General features: G+C 35.1%; 3 protein-coding genes and 1 pseudogene across 5 annotated transcripts; 1 reads left to right on the top strand and 3 right to left on the bottom strand.

The window, feature by feature from the left end:
• Positions 1 to 194: 194 nt before the first annotated feature.
• LOC111802754 (ranBP2-type zinc finger protein At1g67325) lies at positions 195 to 5,004 on the bottom strand. Of its 3 annotated transcripts, none has more exons than XM_087127137.1 (10): positions 4,845 to 5,004; positions 4,367 to 4,412; positions 3,996 to 4,111; positions 3,010 to 3,283; positions 2,757 to 2,827; positions 2,126 to 2,177; positions 1,923 to 2,032; positions 1,688 to 1,706; positions 1,425 to 1,579; positions 195 to 386 (listed from the first exon to the last, which is right to left on the bottom strand). In XM_087127137.1, exons 1-10 carry the CDS (start codon positions 4,851 to 4,853, stop codon positions 345 to 347), a joined length of 894 nt encoding a protein of 297 aa, XP_086983263.1. In that variant the 5' UTR covers positions 4,854 to 5,004; the 3' UTR covers positions 195 to 344. The 3 variants fall into 3 exon arrangements, with proteins under 3 accessions (XP_086983263.1, XP_086983262.1, XP_023543009.2); XM_087127136.1 differs by having other exon boundaries at positions 1,682 to 1,706; positions 4,845 to 5,003; XM_023687241.2 differs by lacking the exon at positions 195 to 386 and adding an exon at positions 821 to 1,173 and having other exon boundaries at positions 1,682 to 1,706; positions 4,845 to 5,003.
• Positions 5,005 to 7,136: 2,132 nt separating this feature from the next.
• Positions 7,137 to 8,034, bottom strand: LOC111802266 (non-specific lipid transfer protein GPI-anchored 1). Its single transcript, XM_023686567.2, has 2 exons — positions 7,660 to 8,034; positions 7,137 to 7,580 (listed from the first exon to the last, which is right to left on the bottom strand). The coding sequence occupies exons 1-2, from the start codon at positions 8,006 to 8,008 to the stop codon at positions 7,366 to 7,368; spliced, it is 564 nt and encodes a 187-aa protein (XP_023542335.2). The 5' UTR covers positions 8,009 to 8,034; the 3' UTR covers positions 7,137 to 7,365.
• A 4,605-nt stretch (positions 8,035 to 12,639) lies between these two features.
• LOC111802241 (arabinogalactan O-methyltransferase 2 pseudogene) lies at positions 12,640 to 13,870 on the top strand (annotated as a pseudogene).
• A 36-nt stretch (positions 13,871 to 13,906) lies between these two features.
• Positions 13,907 to 19,575, bottom strand: LOC111802242 (uncharacterized). The gene is made up of 5 exons (XM_023686541.2): positions 19,203 to 19,575; positions 18,893 to 18,996; positions 18,588 to 18,701; positions 14,307 to 14,390; positions 13,907 to 14,060 (listed from the first exon to the last, which is right to left on the bottom strand). Exons 1-5 carry the CDS (start codon positions 19,480 to 19,482, stop codon positions 14,004 to 14,006), a joined length of 639 nt encoding a protein of 212 aa, XP_023542309.2. The 5' UTR covers positions 19,483 to 19,575; the 3' UTR covers positions 13,907 to 14,003.
• Between the last annotated feature and the right edge of the window lie 1,128 nt (positions 19,576 to 20,703).

The following is a 20,703-nucleotide window of genomic DNA, read 5'->3' as shown; positions in this document are numbered from 1 at the left end:
ATGGAGATAGTATTCCTTGATCGTAAACCCATGATCATTCCCTAAATTAGCCGATGTGGGATTTTCATCATCCAACAAGGACAAACCCAAGTTGCTTTTAAAATTTGCAACTACGAAAAAAAAAAAACATCAAATTTTGTTATTGATCATAGAAACAACTATCTTAAAATATTTTTTAAGACTCCATTATTCCTAAAGCTAAATTCTTCCTGAATGATATATTTATGTAATGCAAACAGGGGGTTGGTTATATAACGTACCAGGACCACGCAATAATCCATAATTAGCACCAAACCCTAAGAAAGGAATAATAAAACTACTTAAGTGGATAAGGTGAATACCAACTACTTCAAACAGTTGGAAAACCAAATCGCCCTGCCACGACACTGCATGAACATGCGTGAGGTTCCTCAATAAATTAATGAACAATAATGGCATGGAAAGACAAATAATAAATGAGATGTGAATAATGATGCAGAAATGACCCGAAAGACATTGCAACCTAACCAACATTAGTAAATGGGTACACAAGTCACGTCCCCAAGACTCCCATTTGGGAAGGCTGCATTTACTTTTTTTGACGACCATGCACGCACGCACGCACGCAACATGCTAGCCATAATTTATTGACCATAATAATGTGATGTGACACCACCAATAAGGGTCATAAATACCATGAATGACCCAGCGGTTTGTCAGATGAGGCAATGGACTGAACCCAAAATCTTAGTCCAACCCAAAAGAAAACCCTATCTAATGCATCTTTGGGATCCTGTCCTAGGAAAGGATCCGTTTGGCACACCCAACAGAAGAAAGACAATTAAGAGATCAAACCGGAACCCAAAAGGGTAGAGTCTAGTCTACTCGCAACATGTTTAGTGCACAAGTTAACAGGCCCACTAGACTAAATAAGTGAATTCAAGAAAGTAAATGTGTTCCTAAAATATCAGAAACCAACCATTAAATCTTTTGCCAGATCAATCCGGTTGATGATTGAAAAGACCAGGAACTAAATTGAGTTAATACAACATGACACGGATCAAGAGAGGTAGACTGACTTGACAACTGCTGCAACATGAGGACGACAAGACTGACTTTCAGACACCCATATTGAGCAACGCTGGAAGATAAATCTGGACCTTCTCAACCCCCTCAAACATGTTCTAGAACTCACTGGAACAGTACACAATGACAAATTAATGCGTGGAAGGGAAAACAAAATTACGAAAAGAAATGTGGGGTATACTCAAGGAAAGTACCAATACCACTGATAATTTACCAAAAGGGTTCCCCTTTTCTGGTGGTTCAAAAATTATCTTGTTAATCAAATTATATGGAATCCACTTCATAATGCAAATATATCTCAAGAAAAGCACATGCAATTCCGAACACCACATAAAGATACAGAAACTCACACAACAGACCTGTTCATTGTCTACATCCTGTGCCGGTGATGGGGATTTCTCCGACTCCGCTGGCTTGTCGGCTCCACAATTTTGTCTATTGCATTTGGTTCGGAATGGATAGTTTATGTTGTTACATTTCTCACACTTCCAGCTACCCTCCGGCGTCTTTTGTTCTGGAAGGCATTATAAACAAGAACATTAGAAATCATGAAGCTTATAACGAAGTTTGAAAAGGAAACCACTTCTATTGGAACAGGCCCATATATTGAACTTACTAGAACCTTTATCATTTTTGGGACCCTGCATTTCAAAAATAAATGAAAAGGTTAGACTTGCAAGTGAAGTTAAGCGAACTCATTTTGTAAGGAAGTTGTGCGTGACAGAAACATGACGAAAGAAATTCAACATTCACCACCAATTGAAAAGGAGATGTTTGCTAACAACGTTTAGATAAGTAATTGCAGCATAAAAGCACATAGGAAAATCATTCACTCATAAGAAAATAACTTAACAGACCTGTGACCCAGGCTTGGGCGTGTTGCATTTCCTCATGTTACAGACGGTTCTAAATGAGAAATTGATGTTTCCGCATTTGGGACATGGCCAATCGTTGTCACGAGTAGCGTCTGGATGAGCATAAGTAAGAAACTAGATTAGAAAAGGTTTTCATCGTAATTAGTCAAGGACATAACATAACAAAGCAAGTAAAGAATAGTAACCTGCACCCTTCTTCTGCGACATGTCATCCGGAAAAAAACCTGGCCTTGGACCCTGGTAAATTTACTTGCTCATAAATTTTACACAAAAAGTGACAGATGACAGATAAGAAATATATGTGAAACTCAATCAAGAACAACACTAGTAGACATACAGGACAGATTCAGTTGCAACTCATAGCTGTAGGGGTAAGTCTTTATTCGCACAAGTCTTAATATCCGAACTATAAATCTTCAGGCTTTAACATTCATTCCAATAGGAAAGATATTTCTCTTCAACATTCAACCATTGAAATACTTTGTGATACATCACTAACATTCTTCTTTTAATATTCTTTGTGATACATCAATTGATGTATTGTTATAACAAATATTCAAAACTAAGGTGAAAATGTAATTCGATATGATGTGATTCTTTTTTAATCTCTTATCTTCAGAAAACAAAGATTTAATAATTCATTTTCTCAACTTCCATAGAATCTAATTGTCAATACCTCTATGGATGCTTGAATATTGTCCTTTGAGGGGGGGGGGGGGGGGGGGGTTCTAGCTAAGCTAAGAGTACACCAAACTTAAAACTCTAGAAAGAAAAACTGCTGAGCGACCGGGAAATAATTTACATCAAAAGACCTACCATGGTCCCAGGGCCTATGGGCAAAGCAATGCCATAGCGATCCATTATGGGTGGCATACCATATACTGCACCTGAAAAGAAGAACAAAACAAGATAAACAGAGGACCGATCAGCACAGCACTCACTTCGCATAGAGTACTCGTGAAGGCAGAAAAATGAATTTCAAGTTAATAATCTTGTTAGACAGAGTATTATGATGTCGTCATAAACAAGAATCACAAACAAAGGTGAGCATAATAGTAACATAACATACTATTTCCCATCAAAGATCCACTAGAATAAGGTGCAGGCCCAGATAGGTGCAAAGGTCTGTAGGGGCTGCCTGCAGAAAATCGGCTGCCGTAGTTGTAATGATATGCTGATCCCCCAGAAAATGGCACATCATAGGGAGGTATAGATGAACCGTTGAATATAGAAGAACCATAAGGTGGTACGCCAGGATACATTGAAGAGGGTGCACCAGAACCCATGTAAGGGGCAGAATAGGAGTAGCCCTGTGGAGCATGAACAGGCTTGGCAGCAGATTTCTGGAGAGAGAAAAGCTTAAGAAGGTTATTTGTTTTGTCAAGAGAACGTGTAGTTCAACTTTGTGAGTGTCGGTGATGTGTTAATAAACAAACTTTTCTTTTATGAAAGAAACTTATGAGAGGTGTACGGGAACTGGCCAATGGATGTTACAAGAACTGGAAAACAAGGAGAAAAAAAAAATCATAATTACTGGAGTACTTGAAGAGAATACACCAAGAAAAACTTACACCTAATATGTTCAATAAAGTACCATCTCATGAAGCTCAAGTAGTTAATAGTCACTTGTGCCTTGTGAGAAAATGTACATCCTAAAATCATAACTACAAAAAAAAATGAAGATAGCATAAATATCACAACCTAAAAATGCAAAACATAATTACCACCTAAAACTGAAAAATACAAACAATTTAACACCAGATACACCGCACCAAAAATGAAAAGTAAACATGAGATGACAAGATTGCTAGAAATAAAATGTTTTTTCTCAACAAACGGAAAAGGTTGTGTACTTTTTTATACAGATTGTGTATGAAAAATTTGATAAACGTCTCCTCTTGCTCGTTATGCAGATGGATACAAAACAAAGCACTGAAATGAACAGAGAGGGAAAACATACTAGAACATTTAAATCCAAGAGACAACAAAATTAGGTTTTTCAAATTAACAAACGTGATAATTTTAGTTTCCTTGGGGGAATCATTCACGTCTTACAGAATTATGATCAGCCGGACGTGGTTGAGTGCAATTGCGCATATTGCAAGTTGTTCTAAATGAAAAATTGACGTTTCCACAACTAGGACACGTCCAGTCATCTTCCCTTCGGCTACCTACAAACAAATAAAATAATAACAATTATTAGAGAGAGAGAGAGAGAGATAGGAAGAAGACGTTCGTCAAATTTCTGGAAATCTCTCCAGATTCAAATATCAATAAATCTAACTTCGTTAATCGGTATGCCATATGTATTCACTCAAAAAAATCTAACGAGAAAATTTACAAATGCAACGTAGTTGTAAAAGAATGCATGATCAAATACGAAGCTGTAACTGAATTACTAAGGAAACTACGACGCCTAAACATACCATCGGTTCTAGCACGTTTGGCAGCAGAGGAATTCCTGCTATCAACCTGTACAAGACAATGGAGATAAGAGAAAATTAAATAATTTTATTCACAACTAATGGATGCATCAATTCAAAACCAAGAGAAATAGTATGAGAATCTCCATCTCTAAATTCTACTGCAGCATCGCGCAATTACTGTCAGAATCCGATACATAACAATCATACGGATAAACAAAGAAAAAAACAAACAAACAAAAATGCGCAGATATCGAACAGAACCTAAGTATCATACAGACTATAAAATTGACCAATGTCATTCAAATTCAATAACTTCAGGAATACGGCGGTGCAATTAAGCTTCCATACATCGACAACAAGTAATTAACAAAGATTTTCTAGGGTTTAAGGAAGCAAGAAGTCGATTTTCTTTTCTTTTCTTTTTTGTATAAAACAAAACAACAAACGATTAACGAGACAATTAAGTGAATGAACGAACCTGAGACATATTGCGACCAATCAGAAAGACGAGGAGAGGGAGATCTTGTTCTTGGACTCGGAATAGCTGCTCGTATCTATTTTTCTCTCGGGAACGGCAATGCCCGTCGGGTATACGTGACGAACGCCGTTCTGTAGAATGACCACGATTGGGCTGCCCGAATTCCTTTCTTCATTATATACTGCAACATAAATGGACCGCACTACGACCCATTTAGCTTTTTTTTTTTTAATGACATTTATTCTAACAAATTAATAAAAATATTAAATTAGTATTAGCCTTAAAAATATTTCTTTTTTTATTTTATTTTAATAATATTCTTAAATTTTTTTAAATAGTCTCACAAAATTTTAAAGAACTTAAAAAAAAATTATTAATAAATTTGAACTTTTAAAAAAATTTAAAAACTACTTAAAAATATTCTTAAACTTTAAAAAATATATATTTATTTAAAAATACTCTTAAATTTTTTTTAAAAAATTAATAATAAATTTGAACTCCTTAAGCTTAAAAAAAATTATTAATAAATTTGGATCTCTAAAAAAAAATTTTTAAAATACATATGAAAAGTATTTTATTTCAAAAAAAAAATTATTAAAAAAATTTATTAATACATTTAAACTGTTTAAAGCCACTCTTATAAAAAGAAAAAAAAAAAAAAAAACAATATATGGACAGAAATAATTTCGACTAAATTATTTTAATGTTACTCTTGAAAATTAATTATTTTGAAAGTTAATTAAATTTTTTTACTATTGTTTTGAATTTTTTTTAATGACACTTATCCAGCAAATTAATAAAAATATTAAATTAGAATTAACCTCAAAAATATTTCTAAATTTTTTTAAAATTTTAATAATATTCTTAAATTTTTAAAATAGTCTCAAAAATTCTATCACTATAAAAAATAACTTTAAAAAATATTTTAACTTTTTAGTAGTATTTAAAAATACTCTTAATTTTTAAAAAATTTATTAATAAATTTGAACTTTAAAAAAAAAAAAAAGTTAAAAATACTTATGAAAAGTACTTTATTAAAAAAAATTAATTAAGTTTTTTTTTTTCTTTTCGAAGTATAAAAGTATTTTTTTTAAGTTTTTAAAGAGTATTAAAAGTTTTATATATTAATAGGTTGAATTGAATGTTTTTGAAAATAAATATATTTTTTTCACACAAAAATATTCACAACCCAATCTAATTTTAAAATTGTAATGAAATTAAGAAAATTTAGAATTTTTAAATAACTAAAATACAAACCTTGTTTAGGTCACTGAATAACCAGCCGGAAATTCACCCAAAATTTCAGCGTTAGGTAAAAAAAAATTACAAGCTAATTATCATAGCTAAGAATAATGCTTACATTATTCAAGTTTTAAATTGGATTATTTTCAAATTATTTTAAATAAAAATTATCAAAAAAAAAAAAAAAAAAAAAAATCCCTACATGAGCAGCTTCACTCGAGCCTTAGGAGGGTTGATTGCCATTCGGCTCATGCTATGGCATTGCCATTCGGCTCATGCTATGGCGTTGAGGATCGGCTACAAAGCAACAACGTCTCCAGAGCCTGTCTCCTTCTCCTGGTTCGCTCATGTCTTAAATATTTTAAAAATAAATATATTTTTATATTTAGAAAAAAAATATTAAAATATATTTATAAAAAAATATATTATTTCCACAATAGTATTATATTGTTTACTTTGAACCTAACTTTCATAAGTTTGGGCGTCCTCAAAAAACCTCAAACTGATGGAGATAGTATTCATGGATTATTCATGGATTATAAACCCTTGATCGTTCTCTTAGATTAGGGGACTTTCTTCCCACCAATAGAAAAAAAAAAAACTAAATTACACCTTTATTATTATTATTATTATATTTGAGATATTAATACGGTAAATAAATATAATTCTTTAAATTACTAAAATACAAACCTTGACGTTTTATGCAAGTCCCACGTCAACTAATTTAGAAAATGATCATGAATTTAATAATAAAATAATACTATTCTATGCATTTTTTAGCTATGATTGATGAAAGTCAAAAGCGTTAGAGTTGGTTGCCATTCGGCTCATGCTACGGCGTTGACTCGCTTCACAGCTCGTCTCCTTCCCCTGGTTCGCTCATGATCGTCGTTTTAGATTTTTTAGAAATCAATTTATTTTTATATTTAAAAATATATATATTTAAACCAGGAACACAACTCTCTCAAATGATATGATATTGTCAACTCTGAGTACAAGCTCTCGGGTTTGCTCCTCCAAAAGGCCTCAAACCAATTGAGGTAATATTACTAGATTATAAACTCATGACCTTTCATAAATTAGCGGAATTAGCCTAAATTAGCCAACATCAGACTTTCTTTTCACCCAAGATCTCCATTGCTTTGGAAAAGAAATGGAATACAAAATACAACACATTCTAAAATATCAACAAAATTAAACGACAAACAAAATTAAACCAACAAAAATGACAAACGACAGATCGGAAGCGTGATCATCGCCGGTGATCGGCGGTGTGGTTTTATTCCTCACGCGTGATCGGCGGAAGGAAAGCAGTGAAAAAGAACACAGCGATGGCCACCGTCATCGCCCCGGTGGGAGTATTGGCTACCATCTTACCTCCAGAGCTGCCGTCGGGGACAGTCCTAGTCGTCGTAGTCGTCGCCGGCGACACTGATGACGTGGCATTGCTAAAAATAGCAGCGTCCGGTGAATTTGCAGGCAAGCCGAGAAGCTCTGTCAAAAAAATAATTCGATTTAAAATAATTTAATGGATAAATAAATTTAAAAAAAGAAAAAGAAAAAGACGGGTTACTGGGACAGTAGGTAACGCTCGAGTTTTTCAAGTGACAAACAGAGGGAAGCTGAAGAATCTTGATTTCTTGAATCCCCAAATCCTTAATCTGTTGGTTACCGTTATGAGTTTGTTGTATAAAGAAACACAAACACTTAGGGTTGTTCTCTTTCATAACCTCCACCGAGTCGCAGCATTCCTTCCCCGGCGCCGCCGCCTTCCCCGTCGCGAAATCGAAGCAATTCACCACTTTTTGTAAGTCGTTGCTGCACTCCTCTTTCAAATTCTCTTCTTCCGCCGCCGCCGCCGCCGCCGCCGCCGCCGCTAAACACAACCCTACGGCCACTATCAACACCGCAATCTTTTTCATTTTATTTTCGTTCTTTCTTTCTTGGTTTATTTCTTGTTCTTTATAAAGGAGAGGGAGGAGACTGACAGGTGGCGGTTAGTTAATGCGTTTGGGGGATTATAGGCTGCCACGTGTGCGTGTGATTTGATCGGACGGTTGGGATTGCGGGAGGGGAATTAGGGGGCTTGGGTAGTTGGGGTGGGGTGGAGTTAAATTTGCTTGCTTGGGTAGCTGCTGCTCGTCAGTGAGATATACGTTGGAAGTTAATGTGGCTGAGCTGTACAATAACCACGTGGCGTGCTTTGGTACACGTGTCACTCTTGGTTCTCATGTGGGAAACTTTGAAATCCATTGATTCTGTTAAGAGTGTGTGGGACCGATAAATATCAACGGCTTAGATCGTCCGTCAATTTTTCTTTTTTAATTTTTAAGAAATTATAAAAGGGTTCAAAAATATTCCTTACTTTAATTTTTTTTTTTTTTTACTTTAAAAATACCATTAATATCTAAAAGTTTTAAAATAATGTATAAAGTGTCGGTTTTCTTTCATTTATTGATAATAAATTCTTTAATTTTTTTTATAAAAAAATTGTGTTTAATGCTATTTTTAAATTTTTATGGTATTTAAGTAATTTTTAATATGTTTTCGTCCATATATTCATAATAATTTTATTTTATTTTTATATAAAAGGGTAAATAAAAGTAATATTAATTTAAAATTTTAAAAATATATTTTAATCTTTTTAAAAAAATGGAAGGATATTAATGATTTTTTTTTTAATCAAATAGTATTTTTTAAATATTATTAAAAGTTTAAAGGTATTTTTGAATAAAATATTAATAATTTTCGTCTAAAACTAATAAGAATATTTTTATTTTATAATTTGTTAATTTAATATTTTAATTTTAAAAAAAATTGAAGGATGTTATGAATTTTTTTTAATCAATAGGGTATTTTTTAAATATTATTAAAAGTTTAAACGTATTTTTTAATAAAATATTAACAATTTCCGTCTAAAACTAATAAGTATATTTTTATTTTATAATTTTTGTAATTTAAATATTTTAATTTTTAAAAAAAATTGAATGATGTTAATGAATTTTTTTTTAATCAATAGGGTATTTTTTTAAATATTATTAAAAGTTTAAACGTATTTTTTGAATAAAATATTAACAATTTATTTCTAAAACTAATAAGAATATTTTTATTTTATAACTTTTTTAATTTAAATATTTTAATTTTTTTTTTAAATGGAAGGATGTTAATGAATTTTTTTTAATCAATAGGGTATTTTTTAAATATTATTAAAAGTTTAAACGTATTTTTTGAATAAAATATTAACAATTTATTTCTAAAACTAATAAGAATATTTTTATTTTATAACTTTTTTAATTTAAATATTTTAATTTTTTTTTTAATGGAAGGATGTTAATGAATTTTTTTTTAATCAATAGGGTATTTTTTAAATATTATTAATAATTTGAACGTATTTTTTTGAATAAAATATTAACAATTTCGGTCTAAAATTAATAAGAATATTTTTATTTTATAATTTTATAATTTAAATATTTATTGAAACGGTATATTTAAAGCAAAATATAAAGTTTAGGAGTATTAATTTAGCTATTGAAGTATAAAATAATTCATAATTTAATTAAATAAATTCTTTATTTTTTTCATTAAGAGACCAATTTTGACATTCTAAATTTAAATTATTACTCAATAAATAATTAAATTCTAAAACTAATGAATTTGATAATTACAATTAAAATTCTCTTATAGAAAAATAAATTATAATTATAATTCAATAAAGTATGTTATGTGACACCAAAAATAATTGGATTGACCACGATGGTACATGAAATAATGACCATTTTATTATTATTATTATTGTTATTATTTTGTTCTCGAAGTGGTACAATAATAAACGCTCTCCTTTTATCTCAATAAGTTGAGAACGTTACACACCGTTCACATGTCTTTTAACGGTTGAAGTCGTTAGTCTATATGAATGGCGTCGTGAGATCATTCAACTTATTTGATCGAATCTTCTAAGATTTATGGGTCGAATTTAGATCTTATATAAGATTTACGAATCAAATTTCTTTAATATAAGAGAACCATTGATTTGATCGAGTGTATGAGAAATTGTTTTTGTAGTTTAACCAATGTGACATTGTGATGTCCCACATTGGTTAGGGAGGAGAACAAATCACCATTTATAAGCGTGTGGAAACCTTCCCCTAGCAGACGCGTTTTAAAGCCTTGAGGGGAAGCCCGAAAGGGAAAGCCTAAAGAGGACAATATCTACTAGCGGTTGATCTGGGTCATTACAAATGGTATCAAAGCCAGACATCGGACGATGTGCCAGCCTTCTCGTTGTTCCCTGAAGGGGGGTAGACACGAGGTGGTGTGCCAGTAAGGACCAAAGGGGGTGGATTTGGGGGCGGTCCCCACATCGATTGGAGGAAGGAAAGAGTGCCAACGAGGACCGCTGAGTCCCAAAGGGGGGTGGATTGTGATGTCCCTGGGGAGGAGAACAAAACATCATTTATAAGGGTGTGGAAACTCCCCCTAGCAGACGCGTTTTAAAGCCCAAAGAGGCTCACGACTTCAACACATTTTCTCGAGTCTTTTATTTTCACATGGACCTTCTTGACTAAGCGACAATCCATGATATAATAGAACTACCTATATAATCAAATAAAAATATATATCACGCTCGTCGTACCTAAGTATACAATAATGTTAATATTTAAATCTACATGATTAGATCATGACTAAGACGTACCCACTGTAAAATGGGTCTGGTAGAAAAGTTGTTTAAATAACGAAACGGTTAGAGCACCGAACACAAATAAGTTTATAACCCAAACTCAAACCGTACAGATTGGGTTGGGCTCAATTGATAAAGTTGTTCGGGTCCATGAATATCCTTAAATTATTCTCCAAAATACAATTTTTTTTTTTTTTTTTTTTTTTTGTGATTATCCCATACTTCATGAGGAAATTAAATGCCCATATATAAAATTCTTTAAACATTAAATGTAACCATAAAATTCTTTTTTTAAAAAATAATTATGTTATTATTTGCTGATTTGGAAAATAATTAAATGTTGATTTATTAAAAAGAAACTAATTAATTAAACCGATAATAACAAATATTGGCATTTAATTAAGCAATAAAAAAATGAAACACGCTAATTATATTTAAAATTATAAATTCTTAATTTTATTAAAGAATATCCTAATTAAATATAACAATTATATTTTAAATAATTAAGATGCATGATAACAACCCTTATGAGTTATATATTTATTATAATAAAAATCAATTAAATTACAATCCTCCCCTCGAACAAAGTACACTATAAGTCTCCCTTTAATCGAGGCTCGACTCCTTTCTCTGGAGCTCTCGTACAAAGTACACCATTTGTTCGACACTTTAGTCACTTTTTGACTACACCTTCGAGGCTCACAATCTCTATTCGATATTTGAAGATTCTATTGTCATAGCTAAGTTTAGGGCATAACTCTGATACTATGTTAGGAATCACGGATCTCCACAATGGTATAATATTGTCCACTTTGAGCATACGCTCTCGTGGCTTTGCTTTGGTGGAAAAGCTCAAAGAGGTGTTTGTTTGGGGGGAGAGACCCCGATCTGACGAATTGGAAGAGGACCTACAATTTTGAATTTATTTTCCAAATGGTATAGAATTGTTCGTTCTTTTTTGGGTAAAAAGGTTTTTACTTTAGGGTAAAAATGTAAGTTTCTACGTTTTATAACATCCGCTCTATTACCTCATAACCTAATCGGAAAGTTAATGGCACCCTCCTCCAAACTAGCGCTTAACGTATAAACATGTCGATTATAATCGAAATCGAGAAAATAAGCTCAATGGTGCATCTTGATTAGTATGACGAGGAATAACGACACAGTTGCAGGTATCATTTTTACCTAAAAACTTGACCGATGAAGATCCTGATCGAGTCAGGTTGCATGTTCGTTAAAAAGCTGAATCGAATAATCTTGTATCTCTTAATCTCATTAAATGTAAACTATTATCGATCATTAATGATGTTTTATTTTTTTCTTGGTCAACGTTGTCGGAGTTATGCTATTCAGGTTATTGAATATGGTAGCTTATATTTCTCGTTATCTCACACGTGTAGGTGGCTTAGACTTTGGACTTTATTGATTAGGATTCTTTTTTTTCAAGGAACTACCTTATCAAAATAATTATTTTTAAAATAAGTCATTGTATTTATTCAAGAAATAACGACTAGTTGATATTAATTTAAATTAATTTTAATTTAATAAATGTAAAATTGGACTTGGATGGATGTGGGCATAAACAAGGACCAAGATGATACACGTGGCGACTGGTAAATGGATAAAAAATTAGAATGGACCCCACAGCGGGCTCGAACATCCAATCATCACGTGAGTCAGCGAAACGTTGAATCCAGAGCCAAATTTACCAAAGAACCGGTCAAGCTGGATCTGCTGATGGGAAGGACAGCCCGCAGAAGGAGGGCATTAATGTCTTTTCACCCACTGTCCTCTCGCAACCCCGTCTTCCTAAATCATTTAAACAAACCAAACGCCATTTCAAGAGCCCTCGATTTGTTTATTTCGGAGAGTTGACGAAATTTTTATCATCTGAAAAATGAAGAACAGATTATCCGTCAAGTCATGGATTCTCGGACTGGCCGTCGTCGGTTTAATCGCCGGATCACTGTTGATTTCCGGTTACATTGGATTCGTTGACAGTAACTTATTCTGCTCCATCTCTACCGCCGGACCACCGGCAATAACTGGATATTCACCGGCGGAGATCCAGCTCCAATCAATAATCCACTACGCGACGGCGAAGATAGTTCCACAGCAATCGCTAGACGAGATCCATATCTCATTTGATGTATTGAAGGTTCGATGTCCTTGCAACTTTCTGATATTCGGCCTCGGTCACGATTCGTTGATGTGGGCGTCGCTCAACCCTCACGGAACCACCGTGTTTCTCGAGGAAGATCCAAAATGGATTCAGACGGTTATCAAAGACGCTCCGATGCTTCGAGCGTACCACGTCCAGTACAGAACGCAGCTTCAGGAAGCAGATCAGCTGCTGTCGACGTATCGATCGGAGCCGTACTGTTCGCCGACAAAGGCGTTTCTTAAAGACAATAAAAAATGTAAGTTAGCGCTTCATAATCTTCCAGAAGAGATTTACGAGAAGGAATGGGACCTCATAATGATCGACGCGCCGAGAGGATATTTCGCGGAGGCACCTGGTCGGATGGCGGCGATATTCTCCGCCGCCGTGATGGCTAGAAACAGGAAAGGATCCGGCGTCACCGATGTGTTTTTGCACGATGTTGACCGGAAAGTGGAGAGGACATTCGCGCAGGAGTTTTTGTGTAAGAACAAGTATTACGTTAATGGAGTCGGAAGGCTATGGCACTTCAAGATTCCTCCGGCGGCCAACATGAGCAAAGCCGACCGAACTTCCGATCGATATTGTTAGATCAGAAGGGGGTTCGTCGCCGGAGATTTGCTGTTTCTGAAATTACTTAGTCTAAAGATAGTCACATCGGTGTAGTGACCGGCGGTGAGGGAACATTTTCATGGACATGAATAAAGAAAAACCCGCCGGAGTCGGATCTGTGCGGGCGGATAGATTGGACAATTCAGCCGACCACTGCGGCTGTGTTTTCGGAGAAGAAGGTGAGAAGTAGAAGATTTCAATCTCTTAATTGACTTTTTTGCTTTGTTATTTCCATATTCTGCAATTTGTTTTCTTCATGTCGTGCCCACTTTCCTACCACGTCGTGTATGATCATAATCATATTTTCAGTTAAATTTCCATTTTCAGCTTCAATTATCCAGATTCTTTCCTTATATATGAAGAACAGGATTGGATAAGCAAAGATTAAGTTAAATTAGGGAGATTAAAGAGGAATAAGAGTGTAATTAGTTACATGGAATTGAACACGTAAATGTCGAAAAGAAAGCTATAGAAAGTATTTCATACGGTCGTCTCTCTTCATTGCGTTGTATACGGCTTGAACCTGGGATCGAAAACCCGAGAAAAAGAGAAGAAAATCAAAATCGTCGGGCAAAAAATGCAGCCAAATGATATAATTTGAATAAACGAACCAATTATTATTATTTGTTTGATCTATTTTGGAGATGGGGTCGACCAAATCAAGAAGCATCGTAGCTGAACACATGTTGGGGGATGGAGGGCATGCTATGCTATGAAATTGGAAGGCATAATTAATGAACGAGTTAATGAGAGAGGGAAAGAGAGGGACCTGCTCACTGGAAATTACTTGAACTGGTCCTATGTTTACCGAAACGTACTTTCCTTTGGCTGATAATTTATGCCTCACCTTGCCCTGTATGCAAATCAAAAGCAAGAACAAATCTGTAAATGCGTCCGTTCATCGATGATTGTAAATTCGTGTTCAAATATGTTTGTAACGAGCGGGTTTGGAAGTGATTTTGGAATGACCAACATCACTTTTTCCATAACTACGAGCATGTTTGGAAGTGATTTTGGAATGACCAGAAACACTTTTTCTACGACTAGGAGCATGTTTGGAAGTGATTTTTAAAGGGTTAAAATCACTTTTGTCGTATTCAAAATCACTTTCAAGAATGCTTTTCATCGATCAAAATAAATTTTCAGAAAATGTGATCTAAGACCCAACATTAAAATGATTCTATAAAAGTCAACTCATAAACAATTCTCGAATATCACTCTAAAACGTGCCCTTAGAAAGGCACGAGAAAAGTGATTCTTGCCATTTTAAAATCACTTCCAAATATGCCCTAATAAACGAGCAAGCAATATAGAGAAACTACGAAACTACTAGAAACAAAAGAACTAACAATAACAAAATAAATTAACCGTACAACCAAATTAGTTTAAACTAAACCTCAAGGCGTAAGAATTAACCTGCAGGCTAAAGGAGATAGACAATTACAAAGATGAAAGATATTTAGAAGCTTTTCGATTCTCGATGCTTTCATAGTCTGATTTAACAGTAACACCTTGAAAGTTTACTCGGTCGAGAAGTTATGTATCCTCGACACAAACCAACTAAATGTTTCGAGTTCTTTCTAATCTTTCCCCTACTATTTTTTTGTTTTTACCAATGATCTGTTCGACATATACAGTCACAATACTTCGGGGCGGGGGGAGTGGAACCTTTACTCTATGGAAAACCCTCGAAAATGTACGAAAAGAACTTAAAAGTAGTAAAAAAAAGGAGAAAAAGAGTTGTTACAAAAAGGGAGAGTAAAGAGCTTGATGAAGAAGAAGCAAAAAAGCAAAGCATCCTAAAACTCTTCAATTACAATTTACTTCTATTGATACTTTGAAAGATTCTCCTATTCCTTTTCTAGCGAAATCTTCCAAAAGAAAGCTCTATAAGTATTATGCAGTAACATTTCAGCCCTATCTTAGAAAGGATTGGCAACGCAATCACAGATTAAAGAAGTTCGCCACATGACATTAAACAGCCTCCAAAATCTTTAGTCAAATTATTTCCAATAGAACGCTCCATATGAAAAGGTCATCAACGATTCGTTAACTGTCACAGAAAACTTAGCAATTCGGCCTAAATTTTAAAAATGACGAGAAATAAAAAGGTAGTTTAGAAAAGGACAAATTCGATCTAAGTAATTCCATCTCCCTGAAACAAGAAGGTTGCATTCATTTCAGTAGCCCATGACAAAATATTCATCACGGTCAACCAGTAAGAAGCTGCCTACCTAACAATTTCCCTCAATGTGAAAGGGGAGCCCAATTGTAACAGCCTAAGACCACTACTAGCCGATATTGTCCTCTTTGGACTTTCCCTCAAGATTTTTAAAATGCGTCTAGGGAGAGGTTTTCACACCCATATAGAGAATGCTTCGTTCTCCTCTCCAACCGATGTAGGATCTCACAATTCACCCCCTTCAAGACCCAGCATCTCGCTGACACTCGTTCCCTTCTCCAATCGAAGGGAGATCTCACACACACTGCTTGAATAACAAAAATAAGGGGTAATTTGTTGGGCCTTAATTTCACTTAATTAATGTTTTAATGACAATAGAATTACTTCATGTTAATTAAATTTAGCGATTGAGCTCTATTGTTGTGAACTTAAAGTAACTGGCACAACAGTTTTTGAATTATCTAAACTAAAGCTAAAAAGATGAAGCTATGAAGAAAGCAGGTTCGTCGATCACTGAACTTTGTGTAGCATTTCAATGTTAATCACCATAAGGCCACCTTATCCAATGATCTAGAATAGTTCGTAGATCTAAAAGAATCGCTTGTTCAAGATCTTTCGATTAAAGAACATAATTCTTCTAGCTATTGAAGAACCTACTTTCTCTTTATCCAAGGTATACTTCACAGATTAATGGATTTTCCACTTATTTGATGGGGTGGTTAAGAGATTATCTATGGTTGAACTCTTCATAACTTATCAATGGATATAATCCTTTTGGTATGAATAGTTTATCAGTCTGGGCGTGGATGTTTTTATTTGGACATCTTATTTGAGCTACTGGGTGCGGATATTGGCAAGAATTGATTGAAACTTTAGTGTGGGCTCACAAACGCACACCTTTGGCTAATTTTATTCAATGGAGAGATAAACCAGTGGCTCTTTCCCTTGTGGCAAGATTAGTTGGATTAGCCCACTTTTCGATAGGTTATATTTACTTATGCGGCTTTCTTGATAACCTCTACATCAAGAAAAATTGGTTAATTTCGTATGTGTTGTATCCTCAAAAATCTCATTTCTTTCGTGGAGAAAGGGATCTTCTTTCTTATATTTCTACATATAGGATCTGATTTGTATCAATGGTTTAATTAAGAGGGAGAAGAAGGGGATTGGTATGTGCTTGCACCGTAGGCGATTTTAGATCATCTTAGTAGAAAAAAATCTAATAAAAATTTCTAAATATGAAGCCATCAAGAATACCAACTTCAATCCATTATAAAGAATCCAAATAAATTATCGACCACCAAAAAGAGGGAAAAGAAAAGACAAGATAATGTAAACAAGCACCCAAAAATTCAATCTTCTATTAAGCACAGCTGAGAAATTGGCAGTAGAAAAAGCACCCAAAATCCAAAATCTCTATTTTTCGTCAAGCCACCCTGGAACACATTGACGTAAGCCTTCTCAATAATAAGTCTCTGCTCTAGGCCCTTCTTTTTGGTCCTTTTAACAATTTCCTACTACCTAGCTATGAACTTTTGGAATTATACGCTCCAATAGGAACATGGCTCTCACCATATATATCAATAATTTCCTAGCTATAATATTAGCAAGTCATTCCTTCAGAAAATAAAAAGGGATACTTAAGCTTCGATGCACTAAAGCATTCTTTTGGAATTTTTGGCTTGAAAAGGAACAATAAGGTTTTCAACTACAAAGAGAAGAAAAACCTTCAATCCCTTACTAGACTCCCTCTCTTTTGTGGCCCGTTCATGGCGTAAACTTTATTTTTATGTCTTAGTAACGATTTCATGGATAAAATGAATGGGAAGGAGAACCAAGCTCCAAGCCTTCCATTTGTCAGAAAGAGGAGTAAGACCTTTGCAGGGACCATCAAAAGCTTTCACAACAATATTTTTTGTGAACTTACATGTGAGATTCCACATCGGTCAGAGAGGGGAACGAAACATTCCTTATAATCTCTAACAGATGCGTTTAAAACCGTGAGGCTGACGGCGATACGTAACGGGCCAAAACAGACTATATTTGTTAGATGTGGGTTTGGGCTGTTACATTACATGTGTAAAGGATGAGGAAAATGACAGACTTCGCCAGTCCGTGAAAGTTGAAAGGAGTTCAAAATAATATTTTACACAATTTTATGTTCAAGACATTTGCTGGAGTACATCTCTGAAGGAAATTGTTACAAGATAATCTCTATCTATTTTGATACCTAGATGCACAAACAATAATAAAATACTATATAGTTCAAAATTTTTAAAAATAACTACTAAAAGTAAAACAACGACAACGATAATACAATTAGAAGTTGGCATTAAATTTATGTTACATCTTCTAATTTTCATTATCAATTCATTCTGTATAATATTTTGTAACTGAAATTAATAAGAAAAGTTGTGTTTCCCACACATGAACACAGCAGAGGAAATAACATTATCTAGCCTAATTTCATAATTAACTGCAGGCAAAAATTTCACTTACTTCGAAATTCCACACATATAATGAGACATCTGTGGAATAAAGCTGTAACAGCCTAAGCCCACCGCTAGCAGTTCCCTTTCGGGCTTCCTCTTAAGGTTCTTAAAATGTGTCTGCTAGGGAGAGGTTTCCACACTCTTATAAAGAATGTTTCGTTTACCATTTGTAACCGTCCAAGCCTACCGCTAGCAGATATTGTCCTCGGATTTTTCCTTTCGGGCTTCTCCTCAAGGTTTTTAAAACGTGTCTGCTAGGGAGAGGTTTCCACACCCTTATAAAGAATGCTTCGTTTCCCTCTCCAACCAACGCGGGATCTCGCAAAAGCAATTGATAGACTCTGATTTAATTGGCCTAAAAACTGAAAATAATCACCTCAGGAATTGGCTGTTGGATGACAGACTCCACGGCGACAACCATAGATTGCACAAAATCATCTCCCCCAGTTCCGATTGCTGTAAAGCCTCTAACGCCCGGGTACGAGTTAACCTGTCCAATAAGTAAGCAAAATCCATGGTGATGGTGGTACCTTATAGCTAGTGCCAATAGTATGGTTTTTACAGCTAAATCCTCCCCGACTTAAGAAATCAACGCTAATTTACCTACAAACCCAACCATCAAATGATATAAACTAGCCATTTCATGCATAAATTGGAGCTAATGGAGCAACTATTCCGCACCTTTTGATCCAAAGCAATCCATTCGTTAGTAGAATCATCAGTCACTGTTCCTCCGAGTACCATATTTGTGGTATGCCCAACCCTCCCTTCTGTCTTAGATACCTCTGCACAGAGCAATCAAACGAACTCGCAATCAATTGCGTCGAATAGATTAACAAGTCGTCATGAAATAGAAGCATGATTACACAAGCAAAACCTCACACACAAACAAGAATTACACAAACTTGTCCATGAGAAGAGTTAAATAACGATTAATTGAATCATGGCTTACAATTCCGAAGCCTTGATAACATAAAGGTCAGGTAGAAACCTGAAATTGCCTTCAAAACAGCCTCCTGAGGAGGGCCCTGGCCGTCCTGATCAGACGACGACGTCAGTTGTGTCTCGTCGAGCGAGCAATTCAGAACAGTTCGTTCAGGAAAGTGAAATCCCCGAGCCCTAGAACTCCAGACATTGCAATTCAATCTGTGAGTGAAGGATCGCCTAGTTCCGAGCGAGAAGGAAGAAGAAGCACGGCTGAAGTGGAAGGGTCGCGATGGCTCCGTTAAGAATATTGATGCAGAACGCAACACAGCCCTGCTCGCTGCCATTTTTGGTTCTCAAGCTTTAACCGACTTCTGGGAATCGCTTACAGTATGCGAAGTCAGTACAGATAATTTTCTTGCTATGGCCTTAGTGGATATGATTATTTTTTTGGTTCTTTGGGCCAGAAAATAAAGGCTGTAAAATTAATTATTTTTTAATATAATTTATTTTTAATCGCTTTTTATAATACCACAACAATACATGTTTTAAGTGTGTGAAAACTCTGTCCATTAGACTCGTTTTAAAAACGGAAGCTTTGAAAAGAAAGCCTAAAAGGACAATATCGGCTAGTGGTGGCTTGAACATATGGTATCAGAGTCAAGTTTCGGACGGGCTTGAACTGTTACAAATGGCATCAGGGTCAGGTTCTTGACAGTGCATCGGCGAGGACGCTGAGTCTCGAAGGGGATGGACACCGAGCAGTGTGCCAACGAGGAAGTTGAACCCGAATAGACGTGGATTTTGGGATTTCACATCGATTGGAGTGAAAATTTTCAACCCAAACAACTTTTATTAAATAATTAACTTAACCCAATTCAACCTAATCATAAATTTTTTGAATTGTTCGGGTCATTCAAGTTGTTTATTTAACTTTTTTTTTAATAAAAGTAAAATATTAATTGGTAAGACGCATAATTATTCATTGGTTCACGTAGCACTATGTGATGTCTCACATTGGTTGAGGAGGAGAAAACACCCTTTATAAGGGTGTGGAAACCTTCTCCGGCAGATGTTTTAAAACCTTGAGAGGAAGCCCGAAACGGAAAGCCCAAATAGGACAATATCTGCCAACGGTGGATCTGGGTCGTTACAAATGGTATCAGAGTCAGACACTGGACTATATGACAGCAAGGAGGCTGTTCCCCAAAGGGGCAGACACGAGACGGTGTGCTAGTAAGGACGCTGGGCTTTAAAGGGGGTGGATTTTAGCGCAGGTCCCACATCGATTGGAGAAAGGAACAAGTGTCAGCAAGGACGTTGAGCCCTGAAGGGGGGTGGATTGTGATGTCCCTCATTGTTGGGAGGAGAAAAACACCCATTATAAGGGAAGCCTCGAGGGGAAGCCCAAAAGGGAAAACCCAAATAGGACAAGGTGCCGGCAAGGACGTTCGACCCTGAAGGAGGGTGGATTATGATGTCCCACATTTTTGGGGAGGAGAAAAACACCCTTTATAAGGGAAGTCTCGAGGAGAAGCTCGAAAGGAAAAACTCAAAGACGACAAAGT

This window comes from Cucurbita pepo, chromosome 9 (genome assembly GCF_057944985.1).
Source record: "Cucurbita pepo subsp. pepo isolate OVF chromosome 9, ASM5794498v1, whole genome shotgun sequence".
Taxonomy (NCBI): Eukaryota; Viridiplantae; Streptophyta; class Magnoliopsida; order Cucurbitales; family Cucurbitaceae; genus Cucurbita; species Cucurbita pepo.
This window is presented reverse-complemented; position numbering and strand designations above follow the sequence as displayed.

Coding starts and splice junctions, on each gene's coding strand:
- LOC111802754 (XM_087127136.1), bottom strand. Junction 2,178..2,756: donor CCATAGGCCCTGGGACCATG/GTAGGTCTTTTG, acceptor TAAATTTACCAG/GGTCCAAGGCCAGGTTTTTT. Junction 1,580..1,681: donor CAAAAATGATAAAGGTTCTA/GTAAGTTCAATA, acceptor AATGCCTTCCAG/AACAAAAGACGCCGGAGGGT.
- LOC111802266 (XM_023686567.2), bottom strand. CDS start 8,008: ATGAAAAAGATTGCGGTGTTGATAGTGGCCGTAGGGTTGTGTTTAGCG. Junction 7,581..7,659: donor GAGCGTTACCTACTGTCCCA/GTAACCCGTCTT, acceptor TTTTTTTGACAG/AGCTTCTCGGCTTGCCTGCA.
- LOC111802242 (XM_023686541.2), bottom strand. CDS start 19,482: ATGGCAGCGAGCAGGGCTGTGTTGCGTTCTGCATCAATATTCTTAACG. Junction 18,997..19,202: donor TGTTTTGAAGGCAATTTCAG/GTTTCTACCTGA, acceptor TGCTCTGTGCAG/AGGTATCTAAGACAGAAGGG. Junction 14,391..18,587: donor TCCAACAGCCAATTCCTGAG/GTGATTATTTTC, acceptor ATTTGCATACAG/GGCAAGGTGAGGCATAAATT.